Source organism: Grammomys surdaster, unplaced genomic scaffold (genome assembly GCF_004785775.1).
Source record: "Grammomys surdaster isolate TR1022 unplaced genomic scaffold, NIH_TR_1.0 98, whole genome shotgun sequence".
NCBI lineage: Eukaryota > Metazoa > Chordata > Mammalia > Rodentia > Muridae > Grammomys > Grammomys surdaster.
Genome location: NW_021604577.1, coordinates 4,936,321 through 4,959,317, shown reverse-complemented (window position 1 = coordinate 4,959,317; position 22,997 = coordinate 4,936,321). Strand labels below are relative to the sequence as shown.

General features: G+C 37.6%; 2 protein-coding genes and 1 non-coding gene across 7 annotated transcripts in view; 2 read left to right on the top strand and 1 right to left on the bottom strand.

The window, feature by feature from the left end:
* Nucleotides 1-657: 657 nt before the first annotated feature.
* LOC114633281 (WAS/WASL-interacting protein family member 3-like) lies at nucleotides 658-1,814 on the bottom strand. Its single transcript, XM_028781866.1, has 2 exons — nucleotides 1,806-1,814; nucleotides 658-1,230 (listed from the first exon to the last, which is right to left on the bottom strand). Exons 1-2 carry the CDS (start codon nucleotides 1,812-1,814, stop codon nucleotides 658-660), a joined length of 582 nt encoding a protein of 193 aa, XP_028637699.1.
* Nucleotides 803-22,997, top strand: part of Prpf39 (pre-mRNA processing factor 39) — a 26,995-nt gene continuing 4,800 nt past the window's right edge. The window contains exons 1-11 of one of the 5 annotated variants that reach the window (XM_028782767.1): nucleotides 803-936; nucleotides 7,075-7,421; nucleotides 7,874-7,999; nucleotides 8,649-8,767; nucleotides 13,016-13,183; nucleotides 17,970-18,135; nucleotides 18,682-18,789; nucleotides 19,827-19,991; nucleotides 20,310-20,436; nucleotides 20,934-21,202; nucleotides 22,228-22,412. In XM_028782767.1, the coding sequence (XP_028638600.1) occupies nucleotides 7,104-7,421; nucleotides 7,874-7,999; nucleotides 8,649-8,767; nucleotides 13,016-13,183; nucleotides 17,970-18,135; nucleotides 18,682-18,789; nucleotides 19,827-19,991; nucleotides 20,310-20,436; nucleotides 20,934-21,202; nucleotides 22,228-22,412 (1,751 nt within the window). In that variant the 5' untranslated portion in view covers nucleotides 803-936; nucleotides 7,075-7,103. The other 4 variants (XM_028782773.1, XM_028782780.1, XM_028782786.1 and 1 more) reach the window with 4 other exon arrangements.
* LOC114634344 lies at nucleotides 21,256-21,341 on the top strand. The gene has a single exon (XR_003713316.1). It is a non-coding gene; the product is annotated as a small nucleolar RNA SNORD127 (small nucleolar RNA).

The following is a 22,997-nucleotide window of genomic DNA, read 5'->3' as shown; positions in this document are numbered from 1 at the left end:
AAAAAAAAAAACCGGTGTCCTCTCTTGACTGCCCTTTCAGAGGGTATACATTTAAAAGCTGCTGATTCGTTAGAGAATACAAAACTGTCCAAAGAGAAAAGTGACTATTTCATGGAAATGAAATGCCCAATGGGGAGGAGTTGGTTATTTGGGAGCAGAGAAACAGTAGAAGTGGTTTATAACTAACACGGTTACAAATCATTTTAAAGAGAAAAATTCTGGAGATGGATTCTAGAGAGAGGAGTAAAAACCCAGTTGTGATTTTACTGAAACCCCAGACAGAAGACCGGTGAGAAAACATTTGCTCAGTCAATTGTTAATAGTCTTACTGAGGGAAGACGGGATTTTAAAAGGATATTTAAAAGTGGGGACTAGGGTATAAACAACTGAAGGGGGCTACAAAGATCGTCAACACAGAGCTCCCTGACTGTCTTTGCCCTGAAAGCCTTATGCACAAATCCTTCAGAGCCTTGAACTCTCACGCCCAAATAAGTTTCGGCATTCAGAATACTTGATTCAACCAGCCCAGAGTGTTTTGAGGCAGTTTTAGGCTGAACTTGTGGCCATCTCCTGACACATTTTTATGCGTAAAGCCTGCGCAGTTAGGAAAAGAATAACCAGGTTTTCTTGTAGGCTGAAGCTGGGCAACAAGTGCAGCTAGCACAACTGGCGCCGACCGGGTTTGGGAAACCAGCTTCCGCGAAGCCAAGTTGGTGGCCCGAGACCACAAGGGGCGGGGCCTAGGGTGTGCGCGTCACGTGACCGCTGAGCCACTGGAACACCCGGCGCTTGCGCAGTGTAGTCCCGAAGAGGCGGCGGCGGCGGCGCTGGTGGTGGTGGCGGCGGTAGCTGCGTGGACTGAGGCGTTGGCAGGCCTACCTTTGGCGATCTTGGCCCAGGCTTCGGCTCATGGCACCGAGCAGCATCCATCGTGAGGTAGCTGGGACGGGCGCCCTGAAGCAGGCGGCAGGGGAGGCGCCGGGACGGGAAGGGCCTGCGCCGCCTCAGGCCGCACCGGGCCGCGGCCTGAGCCGCTCGTCCGGCTCTAGGCCTGGCGTGCGCCTGGCGTCCGGCTGTGCGTCTCCTTCCCGATCCCACCTGTTGGGAAGAGCAGGCCTGGGGTGCTCGCCTTGGGCGTCGCCTCGCTTTAGGGGTGCGTCGGGGCCGGAGCCTCAGCCTGGATTTGCGACCTCGCTCACGGCTGAGGCTGAATCCCCTGCTTCCGTAGAGCTGAGGGCGAGACCGTTTGCCATTGCAAAACAGCGTTAGCCAGGGGGAGATTTTTTTTTTGGGGGGGGGGGGGGGGGGGGGGGGGGGGGGGGAAACCTTTGGAAACCCCCCATTAGGTTTTTTTTGAAAAAAAAAACCAACAATCTGCTTATATAGATTTTTTTTTACCTTTCGTGCTCAAGAACCTGCACTGTCTTTTAAGTTAATAAATACTGTTTGGCGTTAACAATGTTATTTAAGGTATTGATGTAAGTCATATTAGTCATATTAGTAATGATGCAGTAGTACTGTGTAGCTTTAGGCCGACTCAAATGCCTGGTTTGGGGTTGGCATCAACACGGCCTTCTGTTCAAGAACTTAACCCTAGAAAACTAATCTAACGTCAGAAATACTTTAAATTTTTCAGCCGCTGGAAACGGTAATGTTAGGAATGTACGGTTCATACGAGAAAATACGAAGCTAAGACTGGGACTCAGGGGCGTCTTTTAAGTCGTCTGAGGAAAATAAGCAACAGCTGTTAAGTTCCTTTACTCCTCTCATGTTTGTAATCTCATTCTAGAGTTAAAAACTGTTACTCTGTGCATTACTCGTGTACGCTGGAGCTGTGCATTACTCGTCTACGTACACGAGTACTCTGTACCCTGAGGCTTGGCCTCTAGTGCCTTTACCTGTTGAGCCGGCTCGCAGAATTTTTTAAAGACTCAATACTTAGTGCTGTTTGTATCCTATAGTTGAATTGAGGAAAAAAGATTTTGAATATCGTTATAAAAGTTGGTTTCTTATTTTCAAAGAAGAGCAGAATTGTCTGTTAGGCGTTAAGAATTCTGTGTAAGACATAATCTCTGGATTACGGACACATTGTAAATGCATGAGCAACGTTCAATTTCTGGGACATAATTGTTTAAAATGAGGAAACAAGATCTGTCTGTGAACATCCTACTTAGTCTCTAAAAACCAGTTGCCAAAACCACTTGTTGTAATAACCCCTTTTACAGCCTAGGTATGCAGGTGACTCATCCGTGGCTGAGACGTGGAGTGATTGCGGATTGCAAAGCTAGCTAGCTTTCAAAAGACTTACTTGGCCTATGGTACTGATCAGTGATACATAGTGTCTTATGTCTCCTGGGCATAGGAGGCAGGTAAGACATCATGTAAAGTATTAGAGGTCAGAGGCATCATATTGAATGAGTTTAATATTTAAGTCATCTAAAATTCCTTTTAATTTTTAAAACAGCATCCTGAAAGGCAAGTGTTTAATAGACCCCAAATAAAATAAATGTTAATTTTCACTATAGAGGAATTGTGTTTCTATGTAATACACGCTTAGTTTTCTACCTCACGTATTTGAGTCTGCCATCCCTATGATAATCGTATTAAGATGTCATAACATAAGAAAAGTATCCAATAATATGGTGAATTGTGGAAAGGAAGAGCTTTGTTAGTCTGAGGAATAGTATATTGCCAAGGCTCACACAGGAAAAGTGTACTGAGCTCCTAAATGGTGACAAGGAATAGAATTGTATAATCAATATGTTCAGAAAGTTGTTAGGACTGGAGGTGTCATTTGCTCAGCTGGTTCTAGGAAAACAGCATTGAGCAAAACAAAGTTCCTTCCTCCCTAAATCTCTTAATATAGTAAGATTTATTTATCTACATCAAGAGTATAGCATTGTATATTTTGTTTATTGCTGCACCCAAAATAGAAGCTGTATATATTAATTGAATTGTATGTGTATCTCAACACACAACTATAAAGTGTGTATCTACTCTTTTTTTGAAGAAAACTTTTTTCTTCTGTGTATGTATATGTCTTTGTGGTGTTATGTGCATTGTCAGTGCAGGTGGGTATGGAGGTGCTGCCAGTGAATACCCCTCCTTGAGAACAGGAGATGGTATAAACAACTAAGATCTCTCTCCAGCCCCAATACAGTGTCTTCTATATAGCTCCATCTGGCTTGATGTAACCCTCTGTAGTCTCCCGGGTTAGTGAGATTACAGTTGAGTATGTTTTTCAGTCAGGGCCTTCCTTTATAGTCCAGTGTAGCAAGCACTCTTGCTCTTTCTATCCCAAAGGCTGATATTAGAGTCTTGTAACACCATACCTGCCTGACTTGGATGTTTTCTGGCCTGTAGACAGTTTTTCTACTTTAAAAAATCAGAAGAAGCTAGCCGGAAGTAGTCTGTAGTTTGAATAAAAATATTGATGTACAGAAGAGATGATAATTATTACAGAAGCAGTGTGAATGAAGAGAAAAATTTTCTAATATCTATGTGTATAAATATTTTTCCTTGTATGTTTGTTCCCCACAATTGGACTGAAAAAATCAGAGAGTGAGTGAGTGTTAGGTGCCTTGAAACTAGAGTTACAGATGGTGTTAAGTCACCATGTGAGTGCTGGGAACCAAATTCATGTTCTCTGGAAGAGAAACCTTTGCTCTTAACTGCTGAGCCATCTCCCCAGCCCAAGAAAGAAATGCATTTTTAAACAGTTTGTGTACTTCAGTGACCTTGGAGACGAGAAAATCTGCAGTTACAGGTGGTTGTGAGCCATTCACCATGGGTACTGGGAACTCAGTCACTTATCCTTTGGAAGAAAGGCAAATGAAGCATTCTTAACTGGTATGTCATCTCTGAAAACTAAAAAGGGAGATGGTTTTTATAACAAGGTATAAAATATTGTGTGACTGTTTTGTAGGTAAAGTTAGATTAAGTGACATGAAGTTGATTAAATGATGAGATGAGTTCTGCTGGCCTCTTTCGTTATCAGAATAGCACTCGTGTGTTAGTGTGGTTGACTAAGGACTCTGGCATTGTGCATCATTTGGTGAATTTTGTGTATGCTGGGCCTCTAGACAGTTATATCTTGACAGACCTTGCTCTTACATGTCAAAAACTTGTAATCTTAGCTGTTTATGGTAGCACACATCTTTAACCCTGCTCTAGAGAAGCTGAGGCAAGGGTATCCAAATTCAAGGATAGCTGGTTTACGTGGTAAGTTCTAGGTTAGCTTCAGAGATATACAGTGAAACACTGTGTTAAGGGCGGGAGTGAGATGGGAATCTTGTAGGAACCGTCAAAGCTGAGCAACTTTGTGCTCGAAAGAACAGGACAGAACTGTACTGAAGGTGCATCATCAGCAGTAACCTAACTAATTGAAGAGTTATAGGAGTAGTTTTCAGGAAGTAATGTTTAAATTGTCCCAGAACCCATATGATGCAAAAAGAGAAACAGCTTTTAAAAGCTGTCCTCTGGTCTTCACACTGACGACGTGCCATGTGACACATATAAATAAACACATGTGATGACTGTTAAGAATCTTCTGTTTTAAATTGGGTTGTTTTGATATTTTGTTGTTGAGTTATATTGACTATCAACCTCTTATTAGATATTGGACATTTAATATTTTATCCCATCCTAGGTTGTCCTTTTACTTTGTTGATGGTTTTGTTATATTATTTTTTTAAAGGAGTGCCAATGTATCTTAGATTAATTTTGAATTTATAATCTTCCTGATCCTCCAGAGTGCCAGAGTACTGGGATACTTGTTTGTCCTTTCTTTTAAAAGGCATTTGTACCATTGGCTGCTTTCTTTAAGTTAAGTTATTGGTGGTTGAGAGAAAACTGTCTGATATTAGTTAGATGGCACATTAGAAAGAGTGTTAGAATAACTTGGGGGACTGGAGAGAGAATTCTAGGGGACCATGGTTCATTTTCCAGCACCCAGGTTGGGTGGCTCATAACTACCTGGAACTCCCAACTTTAAGGAATCTGATGTCTTCTTCTGGACAATGTTGGCAGCTGTACTCACATGTACACGACCCCTCCTCATAATTAAAAAATATGATTCGTAAAAATTCCACTAGTGGGGCTGGAGAGATGGCTCAGTGGTTAAGAGCACTGACTGCACTTCCAGAGGTCCTGAGTTCAAATCCCAGCAACCACATGGTGGCTCACAACCATCTGTAATGAGATCTGATGCCCTCTTCTGGTGTGTCTGAAGACAGCTACAGTGTATTCATATATAAATAAATAAATCTTTAAAAAAAAAATTCCACTAGTTTGTGCTAAATTATTTTCCAAAATTGATATAAATGTAGTGTTTTGGTTTATCTATCACTAGGGGAAAATGATATAATTTGGTTATTTTAGAGAAAATGGGATACCTTGCTACTTTTACATTTTTTTTCTAGTTCCATGACAGCTTTTGTAGAAATCTAGGTTTTGCTGTAATTTATAGAAATATCTCTAAGTTTTAGTTCCCTACAAAAGTCAATGAATAAGATATTTCAAAGAGATTTCCTTGTTTCTCACCTCAGTGATCCTGGAGTCTAGAATAGTGCCAGTAAAATTGTACTTTAACTATTTTCTTTAATCAAAGGAAGAAAAAGTTACTCACATGGGCTAGAGGGATTAAGAATGCTTCTGCTCCTGTAAGGGAACCACGTTTGGTTCATAGTACCAATGTTGAGTAGCTCATAGTTGACTGTAACTAAAGTTCTAGGATATTCAGTGCCCTCTCTGGTCTCAGGCACCTGCACATATATGTACACATACAGACACTCAGGCACACATACCAGTGTGATAATATGGTCAAATACTGACTAGAACTTTTGGATCTGGGATTATGCATGATCTCTCTTAGGAAGTTGTGAGGTCCTGATTACAAGAGTTACCCATGTAATATCCCTTTTATGTTATATTTACTAATAAAATACTTTGTTTAAAGCAGCAGTGTGTCGGATTCCATTTAAGAGATTAGGAGGCTATAAATGCTGTAGTATTCTGGGAAGTTTTTGCGTTTCTGATTTTAAAAAGGACAGTATTGACTAGTGTATGTCATTTTCTTCCTGGTTGAATTTGAACATTTCTTTAAACAACTTCTGTCTATGGAGTAGTCTTTAGGGATTAGCCAAAACAATTAAGTGACATTTGCAAGCCTCTAACTCAGTGGTTCTCAACTCTCCCAATTCTATGACCATTTAATATAGTTCCTCATATTATGGTGACCCCTTAGCTGTAATAACTATATTTTTGCTACTATTAAGAATTGTAATATAAATATCTGTGGTTTGTGCTAGGTGACCCTTGTGAAGGGGGGCATTTGACCTGCCTAAAGGGGTTGAGGCCCATAGATTGAGAACCTCAGCCTTAACACACTGCCAACTTTATATCACATAAGCAAATATAATGAGAGTGAATAAATTTCTTCTAAGTATGTCCATACTATGGTCTCCAGGACCATATGTGTCTAGGGATAGCTATAAATACAGTCTAACACAAAATAGTAGATTCTCTCAAAATATTGATTTAAATTTGGGAAAAGGTAGATGTTAATTCTTTCCCAGAGTTCTAAAGCATTATCTTTGTAGATGATGGTATATTACAATATCAAAAGCTTAGGCACACCTGAACTATTATCAGGTGTGTTGGACCTTGTGGTACATACATGCAATACCAAATACTTGGAAGACTAAGACAGGAAGATTTAATAGTTATTATCAATAGAATTTCTATTATTTGTAGACAAAATGTACTAATTTTTCTGTTTTTAGTAGGCAGACAGGGATTTTAATAAAATGTGGAGCTGAAGAGATGGGTCATTGTTTGAGAGCACTTGCTGCTCTCACAGAAGATCCAGATTCAGTTCCTGGCCTCCAATTGGTCACTCACAACTATTTGTAATTCCAGTTCCAGGGGATCCAGCATTGATTTCTGACCTTGGGGGCTAAGCATGCACATGGTATACATAAGTACCCGCAGGCACATTAAACAAGTCTAAACAAGTTTGGTCATGACAAATAATAACATTCAGAACTTGTGTGTGTGTGTGTGTTTTGTCTGCAGATCATTAACTGAAGACCAAATAAATAGCTATGCAAAATTCCCACATGGATGAGTACAGGAACTCTGATAATGGCAGCACAGGCAACAATTCAGAGGTAGTAGTAGCAGAGCATCCAGATTTTAGTACTGAGATTATGAACGTCACGGAGATGGAACAGTCCCCTGATGCCTCTCCCAGCGCACATGCATCTACAGAGGAAAATGAAATGGCAAATGCTGTGGACCTTCCAGTGACAGAATCAGAAGGAAACTTCCCTTCAGAGTTTGAAAAATTTTGGAAAACAGTAGAAACGAATCCTCAGGACTTTACAGGCTGGGTATATTTGCTTCAGTACGTAGAACAGGAGGTTAGTAATTCTTTAAATGGTGTATGTAAAAATTACAGAATAATCCAGTAGTATCAATTCAAGCTTTTCTGTTTATAATTTAAGTTAATCTCTCAAGTAATCTTCAGATTAAGTTCAGCAATACTAGAAGCATATATTCAGTAATGCTAGAAGCATATATTTTAGTTTTGAAATTTACATACCATTTATGTATTGTGGAGAGGCCAAGGACACAATCTTGAATATTGTGTAATAATTGAAGTTTGTTATTTAAAATTGGTGAAAGTTACCTTGGGCATGTGGGAGTGCAGTTCAGTGAGGTGGGGCACACTGGCCTGGCCCCAGTGAGAGCCTGGTTTTGATCCCAGCTCCAGGGGAGGGGAGGTCATTTTGCTATTTGACAAAGCTAGCATTGCTTCTTTCTCTGATAAAAACTTCTGAGATGGTTAAACACATTGTTTTATTTTCATCAGAATCACTTGATGGCTGCCAGGAAAGCATTTGACAAATTTTTCATCCACTACCCGTATTGCTATGGTTACTGGAAAAAATATGCAGACCTTGAAAAGCGACATGACAACATTAAACAGTCAGATGAGGTGCGTACATCAGTGAATGCAGTTTTCTGTGTTAGGTACTGTAAGCCAATTAATAACAAAACAGACTCTTTTTTTCTGGCTGGCAGTACCTACCATTTATGGTCAAACATTTTTTTATAGGGTATTTTATTTGCATTTGTCACTATTGTGGCATTTGTAGCTAATATTTTCTCTCTTTGTTGGCAGGTGCGTTAAACCTCTACAGTTTGTCAAGCTTTGCAGTGCAAGCCTCTGTATTACACTGCAGCTTAACAAGTAGGGCAGGGCTTTTCTCTCACTTACATTTATTTCTCATTTTCCAAACAATATAGTTGGTTTGCTAGTCACATTTGCTACGTCTTATTGCATTTTTGGTCAGACGCTGTCATTGGTGCTCTAATGGGTCTGTGCCCTATGGTCTGTAACCCAAAGCCTGCCCACACAACCCGGTCAGAATGCAGGGACTGCTGCGCTTTGAAGATCAAGACTCTGCACGTGGGGATCAGAACATTGCCATGTTCTATCCAACCTCCACCCAAATGGTAATGGTAGATTATTTAAACAAAATTCCAGTAATTAGTATTTCTAAGGTTCACCGGATAACACAGTGTTGCCTCTCTTTTAATAAATAATTAAATATTTGAGGTACAGTTTATTGTTTTCTTCTTAGGTTTATCGACGGGGGCTTCAGGCAATACCTCTTAGTGTTGATCTTTGGATACATTATATAAACTTCTTAAAAGAAACATTGGACCCTGGTGATCCTGAGACAAACAGTACAATAAGAGGGTATGTTATGTATTTGATATTTAATGTATTTTAAGACTTGTATAACTGTGTAGGTGTTGATGAGAGAACTATTCGTGAATGCTAAACTGGATGTTAATATTTATTTTCTTCATTCTTATTATTTAACAAAATGGTACATAAAGTAAACTTACACTGATTACTTAAGACATGCAGTCTTCCTCTTTTTCATGCACACCCCCTTTACTTATGTCTCTTAAGTTACATTTTACTCATAGGCAGTTAATGTCCCCCCCGCCACCCCCCACCGACCCTGTTTTTGTATACCACTTGTGGGCCTGGTGTGCCAGGAGGCCAAGAAGAGGGCATTGGATCCCCTTGAACTGGAGTCACAGACAGTTGTGGGCTTCAGTGTGGGTGCTCAGACCCAGATCCTCTGGAAAAGCAGCAGCTGGTTTTAACCGTTGAGCCCTCTCTCCAGGTCTGTGGTCAGTGTTTTAATGTCTGTGGCCTCCAGGTATTAGATAGTGTGCATATTTGTGTGTGTTTTACAGACTGTTCTTCAACTCGTTTTTTTAACAGGATGCTTTATAATTTCTCCCAACCATATTCTTAACTTACAAACAAACAAACAAACAAAAAACAATGTTAAAGCCCTATATTTTATTTGACCAAACTTTTATTATGGGAAGTAGTTTTGCAAAAAAAAAGTCTCTGAACATATATTTTTGTGGAGTGAACATGTCTGTAAAAACATTTTGCAAATGTTCCTCAAAGATAGTATCAATTAGTCACTTTTTTGTGGCCTTTTCACTTTTTTCCACATGTGATATCTTTGTTTTAATTTGGGTATATTACAGTTAGAAAGATGGCTCAGCAGTTACGAGCACTTACTGCCCTTGCAGAGAAGCTGGATTTGGTTTTAGCTCCTGCATAGTAGTTTGCAAACATCTGTAACTACATTTCCAGGTAATCCAAAGCCCTTTTCTAGACTCTGCAGGCACCAGGCATATGTACACTGTGTGTGTGTGTGTGTGTGTGTGTGTGTGTGTGTGTGTGTGTGTGTACACTCATACATACACATATCTACACATAAAAAATAAGTCACTGCGTGTCCTGGTTTATCATTTTATTATATGAATTTCTGTGCTTGATATTGAATCCATGGCTAAGAACATTCGACCACTGATGGGAATTAGTCTATTTAGGACTTTTATTAAGAGTATATGTCTCTACCCTGTTTCCCATTTCTTTGTAGTATAGCTATATGTGAAGATTTCGGTAAATCTGTTGATTATGTGTATGTATTTTAGTCATTTTGAAGCTATAGATATTTTTCATCATAGTCATCTTCAACAGACTATTCTCCCTGGGCTTAATTTCTTCTCACTTAACCTAAGTGTTTCTCGTTTGTCTAATAAAAAGGCTTTTCATATAGCTTTCCAAACAGGCCTGTTGATAATCTGTAAGTCTTACCTTCCCCCTTCTCCCTTTTGTAGCTGTTATGTTGTGCAGTATGTCCTCAATGTTCTCACTGTCCTCTTTTTGCTAAACTTTGTTTATAGGAGTTTGTTAGATCCTTTTTCTTTCTTTACATCCACCTTGTAGAAGTATATAGCCAATAGCTTCTTCATAGAAGATATATGAAATAAAAAATATTTTAAAACCATTTAGGTTTTTGTTGGAGAAATCATATTATTGGTCTAAGGCTTACACTAAGCAGTTTCTTCAGAGGAGGAGCATCTGATTTGCCTGATGAATGTAAACCTAAGTTCTGAAGTTTCACAGTTGGCCAGAGTAGAGTGCCACTATAGATTAAGCAGACCTTCATCTAGCCATTCTTTCTTACTATGTTTCATTTACCAACTTTTCTCGGTGGCTGGTAATTCTCTGGATTCACTGAGATTGCTCCAGGGTAGTAACAGGGTAGTAATGTATTTATACACACACACACACACACACACACACAAACATGTATGTGTATGCACACTAACACTTGAATACTTTACCTTCCTATAGTAAATATTCTTCCAGTGTTACTATGTCTTTAAACTTTGTTTTGTGAATTCACAAATGGAGAGGACCCAAGCTTAGTTTCCATCACTCACATCAGATGGCTTACAACCACCTGTAAATCCAGATCCAGGACATCCAGTATTCCAGTCTGTTCCGCATATATTCATACAGACATACATACACAGATAAATAAAAATATTTAAAAATAAAAGCAAATAAACTTTGTTTAGTGTCTTTTTATTATAGTTTTTTTTTTCTTAATGTATCAAAATATTCAGTCTTGCCAGCTATGATGTCAGTTAACTAATCCTGGCACTCTGGATGTATGGGCAGACAGATCCCTGTCAATTTGGAGTAGGCCTGGTTTATACAATGAGTTCCAGGCCAGCCAGGGCTACAAAATGAGACCTGTCTTTAAAAATTATGTCGTTGGATTGTGAGTTTTGTGTATCTCTTGCCAAGAATGTATAAATATTTTTAATTTAAAAATTTATTTGATGCCGAGCAGTGGTGGCGCACGCCTTTAATCCCAGCACTTGGGAGGCAGAGGCAGGTGGATTTCTGAGTTCCAGGTCAGCCTGGTCTACAGAGTGAGTTCCAGGACAGCCAGGGTACACAGAGAAACCCTGTCTTGAAAAACCAAAAAAAAAAAAAAAAATTATTTGATGGATGTGGTTGTTTTGCCTGCATGTGAGTGCCTGGTGTCTGAAGGCCATAATACAATGTTGGATCCTGGATCCAACTAAAGTTAAAGATGATTGAGCTACCTTGTGGATGCTGAGATTCTGGGTTCTCTAGAAGAGCAGGCTGTGCACATAATCCTTCCCTTTGTTAAATAGTTTAGTCTTTCTGTGTTGATTTAAAATGCCTCCTTTGCATACATTAAATTATTACATTTTTTTCTGTTTTCTCTTAGGCACTATTTTTTTATTTAAGATTTATGATTTTACTTTGTGTGAATAAATGCTTACCTGTGTGTATGTACGTGTCTGCATCTTTACCAGGTACCCAGGGAACTGTAATGTCTGACCTGCTTATGTTTTCAGGAAATGCTTAACTCATTGCCCTTTTATAAAAACACTTATAGTATTTAATAGTTTATAAAAGTCAAATCTGAAATTTCTGTTCTTCCTAAATTAGAACTCTCTTGATTATATTAAAATTGAAAGATAATTTAAGAAGTGTGGTCTGTTTGGGTAAGAGACCCTTTTTTGTGGGGGGGGTGTTTAACTTGAATTTTTATAACATTTTGAAATGTATGTGGGGAGAAACATGCTACTGGTCAGTGAACTTGTGGGTGTTAATTCTTCTCTTCTGTCATGTGAGTCTGGGGGATTGAATTTAGGCCCTCAGGCTTTCGGGCAAGTGATGTAACTTGCTAGGCTAGGTTGGCCCGTGGTTGATTTTTAAGGTGCTTGTTTTGAAACTGTACTAAAAAGATGGTTTTATTTTGTTTTAGTTATTATGTAGTATGAGAGTTCACGTGCGTGTGCGTGTGCGTGTGTGTGTGGTCCCAGAGTTAACTTTTCAGGTATTTTCCTCAGTCCCTTATTCACTGAAATTGAACTCTTGGTTGAACTCTGAGCGTGGCATTTGGGTTATTGAAGCCAACTGGTTTGTTCTGGGCATCCCCTGTCTCCCTCCTTTACTAGTGCCAGGCTGCCGTGCCATCACCTAGTGGTGTTTACAAGGACTCTGGGATTTAAATTACCATTCTGACATTTATGAGTTAGCATTTAACTTGCTGAGCCATCTCTCCAGTATTGAAGTTTTGTTTATTAAATATTATTAAATATCAAATCTACTGGTTAAACATATCTCTTGAAATTAGATAATATTCTAAAATACTTGCTTCCACAATAAACTATTATAATTGAAAGGTACTTTAACAGTCTATGTATATTCTTATGACAATTTGAGTCCCTTGTTAGAGTAATTTTTGCTAGTGTATTCCTTGAATTGAGGTACAGTTGTCTGCAAATTCTTCAGTTTTGTTCCCTGCACTAAAGGAATCTTTACACATTCCTCTTACTTCTGTGAATTGTGACTGTTTTCCATTGTAATTATATAGACGAGAAACTACACTCATCTTTTCCCTTTGTGTTTTCACTTATTCTTTTGATCAATTCTTCCATGATTCCCCTTTTTAATCCATGCTTGCCTAAGAAGCAACTAAATATAACTTTGATTTCAGTATTGCTTTCTAAATTTAGAAATAATATTTAAAAATAATTTTATTTGGAAAGATAACTTAAGAGCAATTTAATTTTTCAGAACTTTTGAGCATGCTGTTCTAGCTGCAGGAACGGATTTTCGATCTGACAAATTATGGGAAATGTATATAAACTGGGAGAATGAACAGGGAAATCTGAGAGAAGTTACAGCTGTATATGATCGTATTCTTGGTATTCCAACACAGCTGTACAGTCATCATTTTCAAAGGTATGTTGAAAGATCTTTGAACTATCTTTAGTTAGGTGTTTAATCCTCAATATTAACTATTAAAATTTATTTTGAAATGAGATTTTATTAACTTTCTAGAGAATCAAATTTTATGTCTTAATTTTTAGATTTCCCTTGATATCTTGTGAAATGTTTAACGATTTAATAGTTTTATATGCATAATTTTCCTTATTCATTTTATATATGAGGTACTTCAGAGCAGTGAAGAAATGAGAAAATAAGAGTTTAATGAATGATTATTTGTAATACTAAATTTATATGGTGCTTGGTGGTTATTACATGTTTTTAAATATATATATATATATATATATATTTTGAGGTAGTATGTTAATGTGTTTCCCATGCTGGCCTAGAACCTTTAGTCCTCTGCCTCAGCATCACAAGATCTGAGATTGTAGACATAACAGCTTATCATGCCTGGTCTTTTTTTTTTTAAACTACTTAATGATTTACAAAATGTACATTTCTGATGTGCATAAACATATCTAGAACAGCAAAGATTGCAGTTTAAAGGTTAACTTTTTCTTACACTGTTTTTGTTAATTCATCAAATTATTAAGTATCATTCTATTTAAATTTTACTCCATGATTTTCTAGTTATAAGTTGTATAAATAACTTGATAGGTTTTCAAGGTAATTGTAACTATTAAAAGAACTCTCTGTACTATGGTTTCCATGTGTAGCTTTGGTTTCTTTTTTCTTTTGAGATATGATCTTAGTGGGTTGGTAGCTCTAACTGGCTTGAACCCACTGTGTGGCACCTGTGTGCCTTGACCTTGCATCGCTTCCTCCCTGAGCTTCTGAGTGCTGTGGTTGCAGGTGTGTGTGTGTGTGTGTGTGCCATGCTCAGCTGCAAGGAGTCTCATTGCTAAAAACGCAGAAAGTCTGAATAAATATGAGACTTGTTACTTTGCGGGTTTTTTTATTTTTTTAAACTTCATAGTGTATGTGTGTAACATATGTACTTTGTTTCGAGTTATTTTCTTTTAGATTGTTTCAGGTGACCCCAGTTGGCCTCAAACTCATGATTCTCCAGTCTCTACCTTTTAAGGGCTGAGATTTCATGTGTGTATGTACCACTATACCCTGTTATTTTGTATTTTTGTTGTTATAAGTAATGTCATATATTGAAGAACATTTTAAATGATACTCTGAATTTCAAAAGTAGATTTAATGAAAATTTATAAACTACTATGGATCAATTGATAAAAATAGAAGTTAGACTTGTGTTAGACTTGTGAACTAGGGAGAAAAAAGAAACATTGTAGGTCAGTATCCTGTCTCTGTTCCTGATGAGCTAGAACAGGTAGACAGGTTTCTAGTACATAATGGCCTAGGTACCCACTTGCTGAAATGAGTTACTGATGCAAGTCTTGGTATTTGGAAATGCTTGGTAAGTATACATGTTGTACAAATGAAGGGCAGAGACAAGGCGTTTTTATACACTGTGGTGACGTTTAGATTACAAGACCTTTATTCAAGAAATGATAATTTTTCTATTATTATAATAATTGATTTTTTTAAAAAATTGTATGGTTTTGAGAGTTTCATACATTGTATTTTGATCATATTTACTTCTTTATTCCTGCCCCTTCCAAATTTAGTGTCTGTGTGTTTTCTTTTTTAATTTAATTTAGTTTAGTTTTTTTTTTTTTTAACTTACACTTTACATCCCACTCACTGCCTATATTACCTGTATACTTGGGGTCTGAGGCCAGCACACTTAAAGAAAACTGACTCTTCCCCAGAAACCATTAACTGTCAGTAGTTCTTTGGGGATGGAGCTCATGAGCTCCTGTAACAGCAGTTTTAAAGGTGCCGTGATCACCTAGTTCTTACTTCAGTTCCTTGGGTGAAGCAGAGCACACTAGTGGGAAACAAGAGGTGGCCAAAGCTGCTCATTTCATGATTACCTGGAAACGGAAAGAGAAATCCCTGGGAATGAGATAATATGTTTCAGACAGTTCCCATTTTTGAATTCTGTGTTCTCTAAATCTTTTTATTTAACACTGAGTTCTTCCAATCTTCTTTAGAGTTTTTTTTTCATTGTGGCTTGGGATGGTGATATGTGCAAGTGGTGAGCACAGTTGTCTGTCTATTGCCTCCAGAAGAGGGCGGGCATCAGATCTCTTGGAATCCTGGGTGCTGGGAACTGAACTCTGGTATGCTATGACAGTGGTACGTGCATGCTGTTAGCTAGTGAGCCTTCTTTCTAGCTCTCCACATCTTTTTTAAAATAAGTATTCTGCTTGGTTTATTTTGTTACTGAGATATTATTTTCTGTATAGCCCTGACTGTCCTGGAACTCACTCTGAGGCTACGATGGCCTTGAACTCAGAGATCTACCTGCCTCTGTCTCCCAAGTGCTGGGACCTGCTGGGTGCTTAGCATGAATACATGTGTCCTGGGCAAGATGGGGCAGTGGGTAAATGGTCTTAATTCTAAGTCTTATGACCTGAGTTCAGTCTATGGTACCCACATTGTGGAACAGGAACACTCACTGTCACAAATTGCTCTCTGACCCTCACTGCCCCCTCCAAAATAAGTAAATGTAATATTTTTGCTCTTTGTACTGTTTGAATGTTTTACCTACACACACGTGCGCACACACATGTGAACTTATATATGCTCTTGTCAGGGGTTAAGAGGCTGAAGTCTTGTGCTTTTCTATCTTTCAGAAGTTTTTATTTTATGTGTATTTTGCCTGCACGTGCATCTAAGTATAACATACGGCTCTGTTATCTATGGAACTGTAGTTACAAGTTAGGATGCTCACCAGGTCCTCTGAAAGAGCAAGCTTGCCAGTGTTGTTGTCTAGTCCTCTTGTGTTTTTCTTGATCACCCTTCATCTTACTGTTTGAGATAGGGTCCCACACTAACTTGGAGCTCATCCATTGGTTAGGCCGGCCGGCAAGCCCTGAGGAATCCTATTGTCTACCTTTCCAATATTAGAATGCCTCTGCCTCCAATGCTGGGATTAAAGGCATGTGTCACCAACACATTCTGCTTATGTTACGTTATTTTTATTAAATTGTTTCTAATAACATTGAAGGAAGAGAAATAAATAACTAGAAGTTGGAGGACCCTTTATTCAGGAGAAAAGTAAGATCAAAGAGATGTATTTAGAAAATAGAATCAGTAGGATCTATTATCCCATGGACTGTAATGATTAGGTAACTGGGCATGGCCAGGGGACAGTACTTGGTGGTGGGAAGAGAGCTATCATTTCATAGCGTGTCTCAGGTATATGGTGAGTTCTAGGCAGTATGCCTTTAACCCCAGCACTAGGGAGTTACAGATGGGCAGCTCACTGAGTTCCAAGCCAGGCAGGGCTACAGAATGAGACCTTGTCTTGAAAAACAGACAAGCCCAATAAGTAAATAAATATAGGAGATTCTATATTAAAATCAAGATTGAAAATAGTGTAGCTCCTCTTCATAGTTAAAATTGGAATATATAAAGTAGCGTTTGCAAAAACAAAAATAAATAAATAAAAAGAAAAGGTATGGGGCATGGTGCCATGGGCCTTTAACCCCAGCATGGGGTGCGGTGTAGAGGCAGTGGATCTCTGTGAGTTCAAGGCCAGCTTGGTCTACAAAGTGAGTCCAGGACAACCATGGCTCTGTTTCACAGAGAAACCTTGCTTAGGTTAAAGAAATAATAATAGTTAGATAAAATAGTGAAATTACATTATATTGAAAAATGGGTTAGCTGGATGTAGCAGTAGATCGCTCATTCTATGATGCGAGTGCAAAGATCCTGAGTTTAGGCCAGTATCAGCTAGTAAGTCAGTGTCTAAAAAGACATTCAAAAGTTTTTATACGCCGGGCAGTGGTGGCGCACACCTTTAATCCCAGCACTTGGGAGGCAGAGGCAGGCGGATTTCTGAGTTCAAGGCCAGCCTGGTCTACAGAGTGAGTTCCAGGACAGCCAGGGCTATACAGAGAAACCCTGTCTCGAAAAAACCAAAAACAAATTCATATAAAATGACATTTTTTTTTTCTGTAGACTGTTGGCAATTGGATATAGTAATCTGTGATTTTATAGTTTTGTACTTCCGTTTGAGTTTTGTTGATATAGCAATTACTTTAAGCTCTGTTAATTACTTTAGCCAGAAAGTATATAAAAAGTATGAGAATAAAAGAGAATTCTTGGAAACATAGGGTTAATGTCTGTAGTAATGGGGATCCAAAAGAGCTCTAGCAGCAATCAGAGAGACCTGGAGGGAAACCAAGAAAGTGGCACCTCATAAACCAAGCAATGAAGACAGTTGTAAAAGTACGAAGATACGGTTAGCAGCTTCGAGTGCGGAAGATAGAGGCTGCACTGAAGGACAGATTGTACATGGATGGTAACTGGTGACCTTAATTAAGCTAACGTCATTGATTGTTAATAGATGAGGGAGTAAGTGATTGGTAGGTGATTGCTTTAGACTTTTAATATGAACTTTGCTTAAATTTGCAAAATAGATATGTTCTGTTTTATAGATAGACTAAGATTATGAGAAGAGAAATAATAGAGTTGGAATTAAATAGTAGAGTTGGAATTAGAGGTTCTCTACATTCCACTGCAAAGACAGTGGAACATGCATGCATGCATGCATACACACACACACACACACACACACACACACATTTCATCAAGCAATATGATTTTAGGATTTTACTACAAAAAAGAAAAATGTTATTTTGACTGGTTTTTCTGTTTATTTGAAGGAATAAGATGCAGGAGGTAGCTGACAAGTGTTTTTTAATTCTTCCTTTAGATTTAAAGAACATGTACAAAATAACTTGCCTAGAGATCTTTTAACTGGTGAACAGTTTATTCAGCTGAGAAGGGAATTAGCTTCTGTGAATGGACACAGTGGTGATGATGGACCTCCTGGTGATGACCTTCCATCAGGAATTGAAGACATAACTGATCCAGCAAAGGTAGCCCTCTTAATCAGGAAACTAAGTAGTGTGCATGGAAGGGCGATAAGAAGGTCTGGGCATTTAGACGAGTAAGATTTAAGTATGAATTTGAAGGAGACAGTTTTACCATGAGACACCTGGAAGTAAGTAGTGTAGAAAAAATAATTTACTTTGATTGTTATCTGCTTATTCCTATTTTAGAAAATACATAAGAAACTGGCTTTTTGAAGTTGTGTTGTGAGTAATTTTTAAAGCAGGGCTTGGTGGCATACACCATTAATGGCAGCGTTTGGGAGGCAAAGTCAATTGGATCTCCATTAGTTCAGGGCAGCCTGGTCTCCGTAAGGTGCTCCAGCTTAGCCAGCGCTATATATATATTAGAGATCTTGTCGCAGTAAAATAAACAAATAAATAAATAAATAAAATTATATTTAAAATAACATATAACAATTAAATACTCTCCCTACTGAGGAATGAAATATCTGTAAAGGTACTTAAATGTATGCTATTGAGAATTTTTAGTGTGTAATTTATAAAATTTAATTATTTTTCTTTTTTTCCAAGCTAATTACCGAAATAGAAAACATGAGACATAGAATCATTGAAATTCATCAAGAAATGTTTAATTATAATGAGCATGAAGTTAGTAAGAGGTGGACATTTGAAGAAGGTGTAAGTGTTTTGTTTTATATAAGTCTTTACAATATAAAAATGATTTTTTTCTGATAGTAGTGACACCATTGTGAATTTTTCTTTCTATTTTAGTAATAATTCAAAGCGTGTATCTCAGTTGTATTTAACATTTTCCATTACCGGTTTTAGACTCTTACTACATTTATATTTCAAGTGCAAGATTCCTGATTAATGTGAATTCCGTTAAAAATCAAATTTATTGAGTTAAATCTTGTGAACAATAAAACGACAGCTGTTCTAAGTGCTGGGGTCCAGTTTCTAGACTGCTTGACCAGCATGCATGAATCCCTGAATTTAATCCCAGCACCACATATAGACCGGCTTGGATGCCAAATCTTAATCTTAGCACTTGGAGGCTAGAGAAAAAAGGTTCAAAAATTGAGAGTCATCTTCAGTTGCATAAGTTCCATATCAGCCTGTATTACATTAGACCTCATCTCAAAAATTAAAAATAATGCATCTAACTAGGTGAATTTTTTTGTCTTACAAATTTAACTATTTTCTGACTGGTTGTAAGGTATACTTCACATGCCAAACTATTTGCGTATTTGAAGTATGCATTTCATTAGTTCACAGATACTACCGTCAGCATAGTTCATTTACCTTTCTCTCACATTTCCTCTTCAGTTCCTCTAATCCCACTTGCTCATCTACAGCTTAGCTTCCTTAGCCCCAGTCTTAAGGTCTGATGTGGCTTTGTTTTTGTAAGTTATCCTTTCATGGCCTAGCCTACGAATAGATTTATATGTCTGTTGTGGCTGGATGTAAAATAATTTTGATAAATAAACAATATAGTTTACCTTAGTAATAAAAATAAGGACTCTCTAAAAGACCAGCCTGTTCTACATAGTGAGTTCCAGGACAGCCAGGGCTATGTGTAGACCTCATCTTAAGGATACACACAGATACTTCAAAATAATTATTACGAGTTTTCTTTGTATTTGAAATTATTTCATTTTACTTCAAATATTTTGATTTTGGTTTACTTTTGTTGCTATGCAATAATATTTTTACAGATTAAAAGACCTTATTTTCATGTGAAACCATTGGAAAAGGCTCAGCTAAAAAACTGGAAAGAATACTTAGAATTCGAAATTGAAAATGGGACTCATGAAAGAGTTGTGGTTCTCTTTGAAAGATGTGTCATATCTTGTGCTCTCTATGAGGAATTTTGGATTAAGGTAAGAAAATAATTAGTGTGTTTAACTTGAATACATTGTAACATTGATCTAGTGACTAACCTTTTTTGTACTTCTGTTGAATGTTGTTCATATAACTATATCTGTTGCATTAGGAGATGGTCTGCTTGCAACCAGATTTGACTGCTGCATATGCCAACCTCGTTGCCTCTCTTCGTCCTTCCTTACAGAAACTAGTCTAGTGGTTCAATAAAGGTGCTGAATGGGTTTAAAAATAGAATTTTATCGTTCTGTCACATATTTAATCCATCACGTGTTCAACTGTAAATTATTCAGTATTTCCTGTTTTTTTGTATGTAGTATGCCAAGTACATGGAAAACCACAGCATTGAAGGAGTGAGGCATGTCTTCAGCAGAGCTTGTACTGTTCATCTCCCAAAGAAACCCATGGCACATATGCTTTGGGCAGCTTTTGAGGAACAACAAGGTAAGAAAAAGAATGTTCAGTTGATTTAATTTATGTATTTACTTCATGTAAACGGGTGTTTTGCCTGCATGCATATCTAGACCTAGTGTTTGCAGATACCAGTAGAGGGCATGAAAATTTCAGGGACTGCACTAAGCAGATGGTTGGAGGTGCTGAGAAGTGAACCCGGGGCCTCTGTCATAGCAGCAGTGCTCCTAACTGCTGAATCTTATTTCTAGCCCCTCACCCTGTGTCAGGATGGAGTTACAGGAGTTGAGAACTAAGGGAGGTATAAGGAAGAATTTGGCAATTACTTCTATAAAAGCTTTATGGTCTCCTTAACAGTTGAGCCTTGCTATATCCTAAGAGCCGCTGTAGACAGAGCACAGTAAGTAAGCATGGGTACTTACTCCCCACCCCAAGCTAGAGTTAGACTGCAGGCTAATGTTTTCAGTATTTGATATAAAGTCTATTTCAGAAATTTAAACACAATTATAAATACATGATTACTATTTCAGGGAATATTAATGAAGCCAGGATTATCTTGAGAACGTTTGAAGAATGTGTTCTAGGATTGGCAATGGTTCGATTGCGGAGAGTAAGTTTAGAACGACGGCATGGAAATATGGAAGAAGCTGAACATTTGCTTCAAGACGCTATAAAGAATGCCAAATCAGTTAATGAGTCATCGTTTTATGCTATCAAACTAGCTCGACATCTTTTCAAAATACAGAAAAATCTTCAAAAATCAAGAAAGGTACTTTTGGAAGCAATCGAAAAAGATAAGGTATGCACATTTTTAACAGCATCTTTCATAAAAAGCTAGCACTTTTTCCCATTTGGCAACTGTGATGAAAGATTTGGTCTATACAGTAATATATTTATTACTAAATGAGGACAACAGTCCCTCTAAACTGACGTTGCCATTTTTAATATTTTTTTCTTTCTTTGGATTTAAAGTATACGAAAATTATGGTTACTTACAGTTGTAAATATTGTGGTCTTTGTAATTAACTTTCAGAAATTGTAGAAATTTGATGATTGTTGAGTAGGATAAATGGCCTGGGAGCAGCATTCGTGAACAAAAGCACAACAGTAGTAAACAGAACGATATAGTGACACTCACCTTGTAAGCAGTTCCTTTTATATAACGGAATACAAACTATTGGAACTGTCTGATTTTTTTAGGATTGTGTTGTTTGATTTTTGTTGTTGTTGATTTTTTTTGTGTTTGTTTTTGTTTTTCAAGACAGGGTTTCTCAATGTAACCAGCCCTGCCTGTCCTGGGCTTGTTTTATAGTTTAGGTTGTCCTAAAACTCAAAGGGATCCTCCTGCCTTTGCCTCCTGAGTGCTGGGATTAAAGGCATGTGCCACCATATCAGGCTCATTTTGTAGACTTTAAACTTTATTGAGCCTGATGATGATACAAGTTTATAATTAAGTATTTATAGTCACAATTAGATGTTTATTATACAGATTATCCTTTTATATTGTATATTTTTCATGTTTGGTCAGATCTAGTTAATTAACATAGGATAATGAACACACTTGCACACTATGGGAAATGATAGGATGGTATCACAACCTATCGGTATTGCTAAAGAAACATAAGGATTGTGACCCAGTAATAGAATACTTACGTACTGTTCTCAGCACCCAGCACCGCAGGACAGGAAACATATCCTGAAGAATGTATTTTACTTCACGATATACACACTGAAAACAACCATGAGTATATTTTAATCTTAAATATTTATGCTTTAATCAAAATATTGTAGGAATGTTATTAATTGATACTGCTTTTTACTCAGGAGAATACAAAGTTATACCTCAACTTACTTGAAATGGAATACAGTTGTGACCTCAAGCAAAATGAAGAAAATATCCTCAATTGCTTTGACAGAGCCATACATGGTTCATTGCCTATTAAAATGAGAATTACATTTTCTCAAAGAAAAGTGGAGTTCCTTGAAGATTTTGGTTCAGATGTTAATAAGTAAGATTTAAATCCATCTTTTTTAAGGGAACATTAGCATTGTTATTTTATGAAGAGAATTTGATGGTTACTATACATTAATACGTTGCTAACTTTATTTTTAAAAGTTTCTGATGTGTATGTATGGGAGAGTGTGCATGTGTTCCAAAATGTATTTAAGGTCAGAAGACAACTCCCCTGGGGTTTTTTTCTCCTACCATTTGCATAGGTGCTAGGGAACAGATTGAGTTAACCAGGCTTGCTCATGTTTTATGAGCTAAAATGCCTTATTGTACCCAATGTTAAATGTAAAAATGTTTGGGGAATTTTTCCTTCAGAAACACTGGAGGTAATTCAGTTTTGTAAATGTGTGTATAGGATGTAAACTTTATCATCCCTTCAAAACTATTTTCCTGTTTTAAATCAATTTTGTGTGTAAATATGCCATGGTGCACATGTAGAGGTCAAAAGACAACTAGGAGCAGTTCATTCTCTCCTTCCTCCATGTGGGCCCCACAAAAAGAGAAGGGAGATAAAGATTGAACTATGAGACACACATGAAGGAAGGAAGGAAGGAAGGAAGGAAGGAAGGAAGGAAGGAAGGAA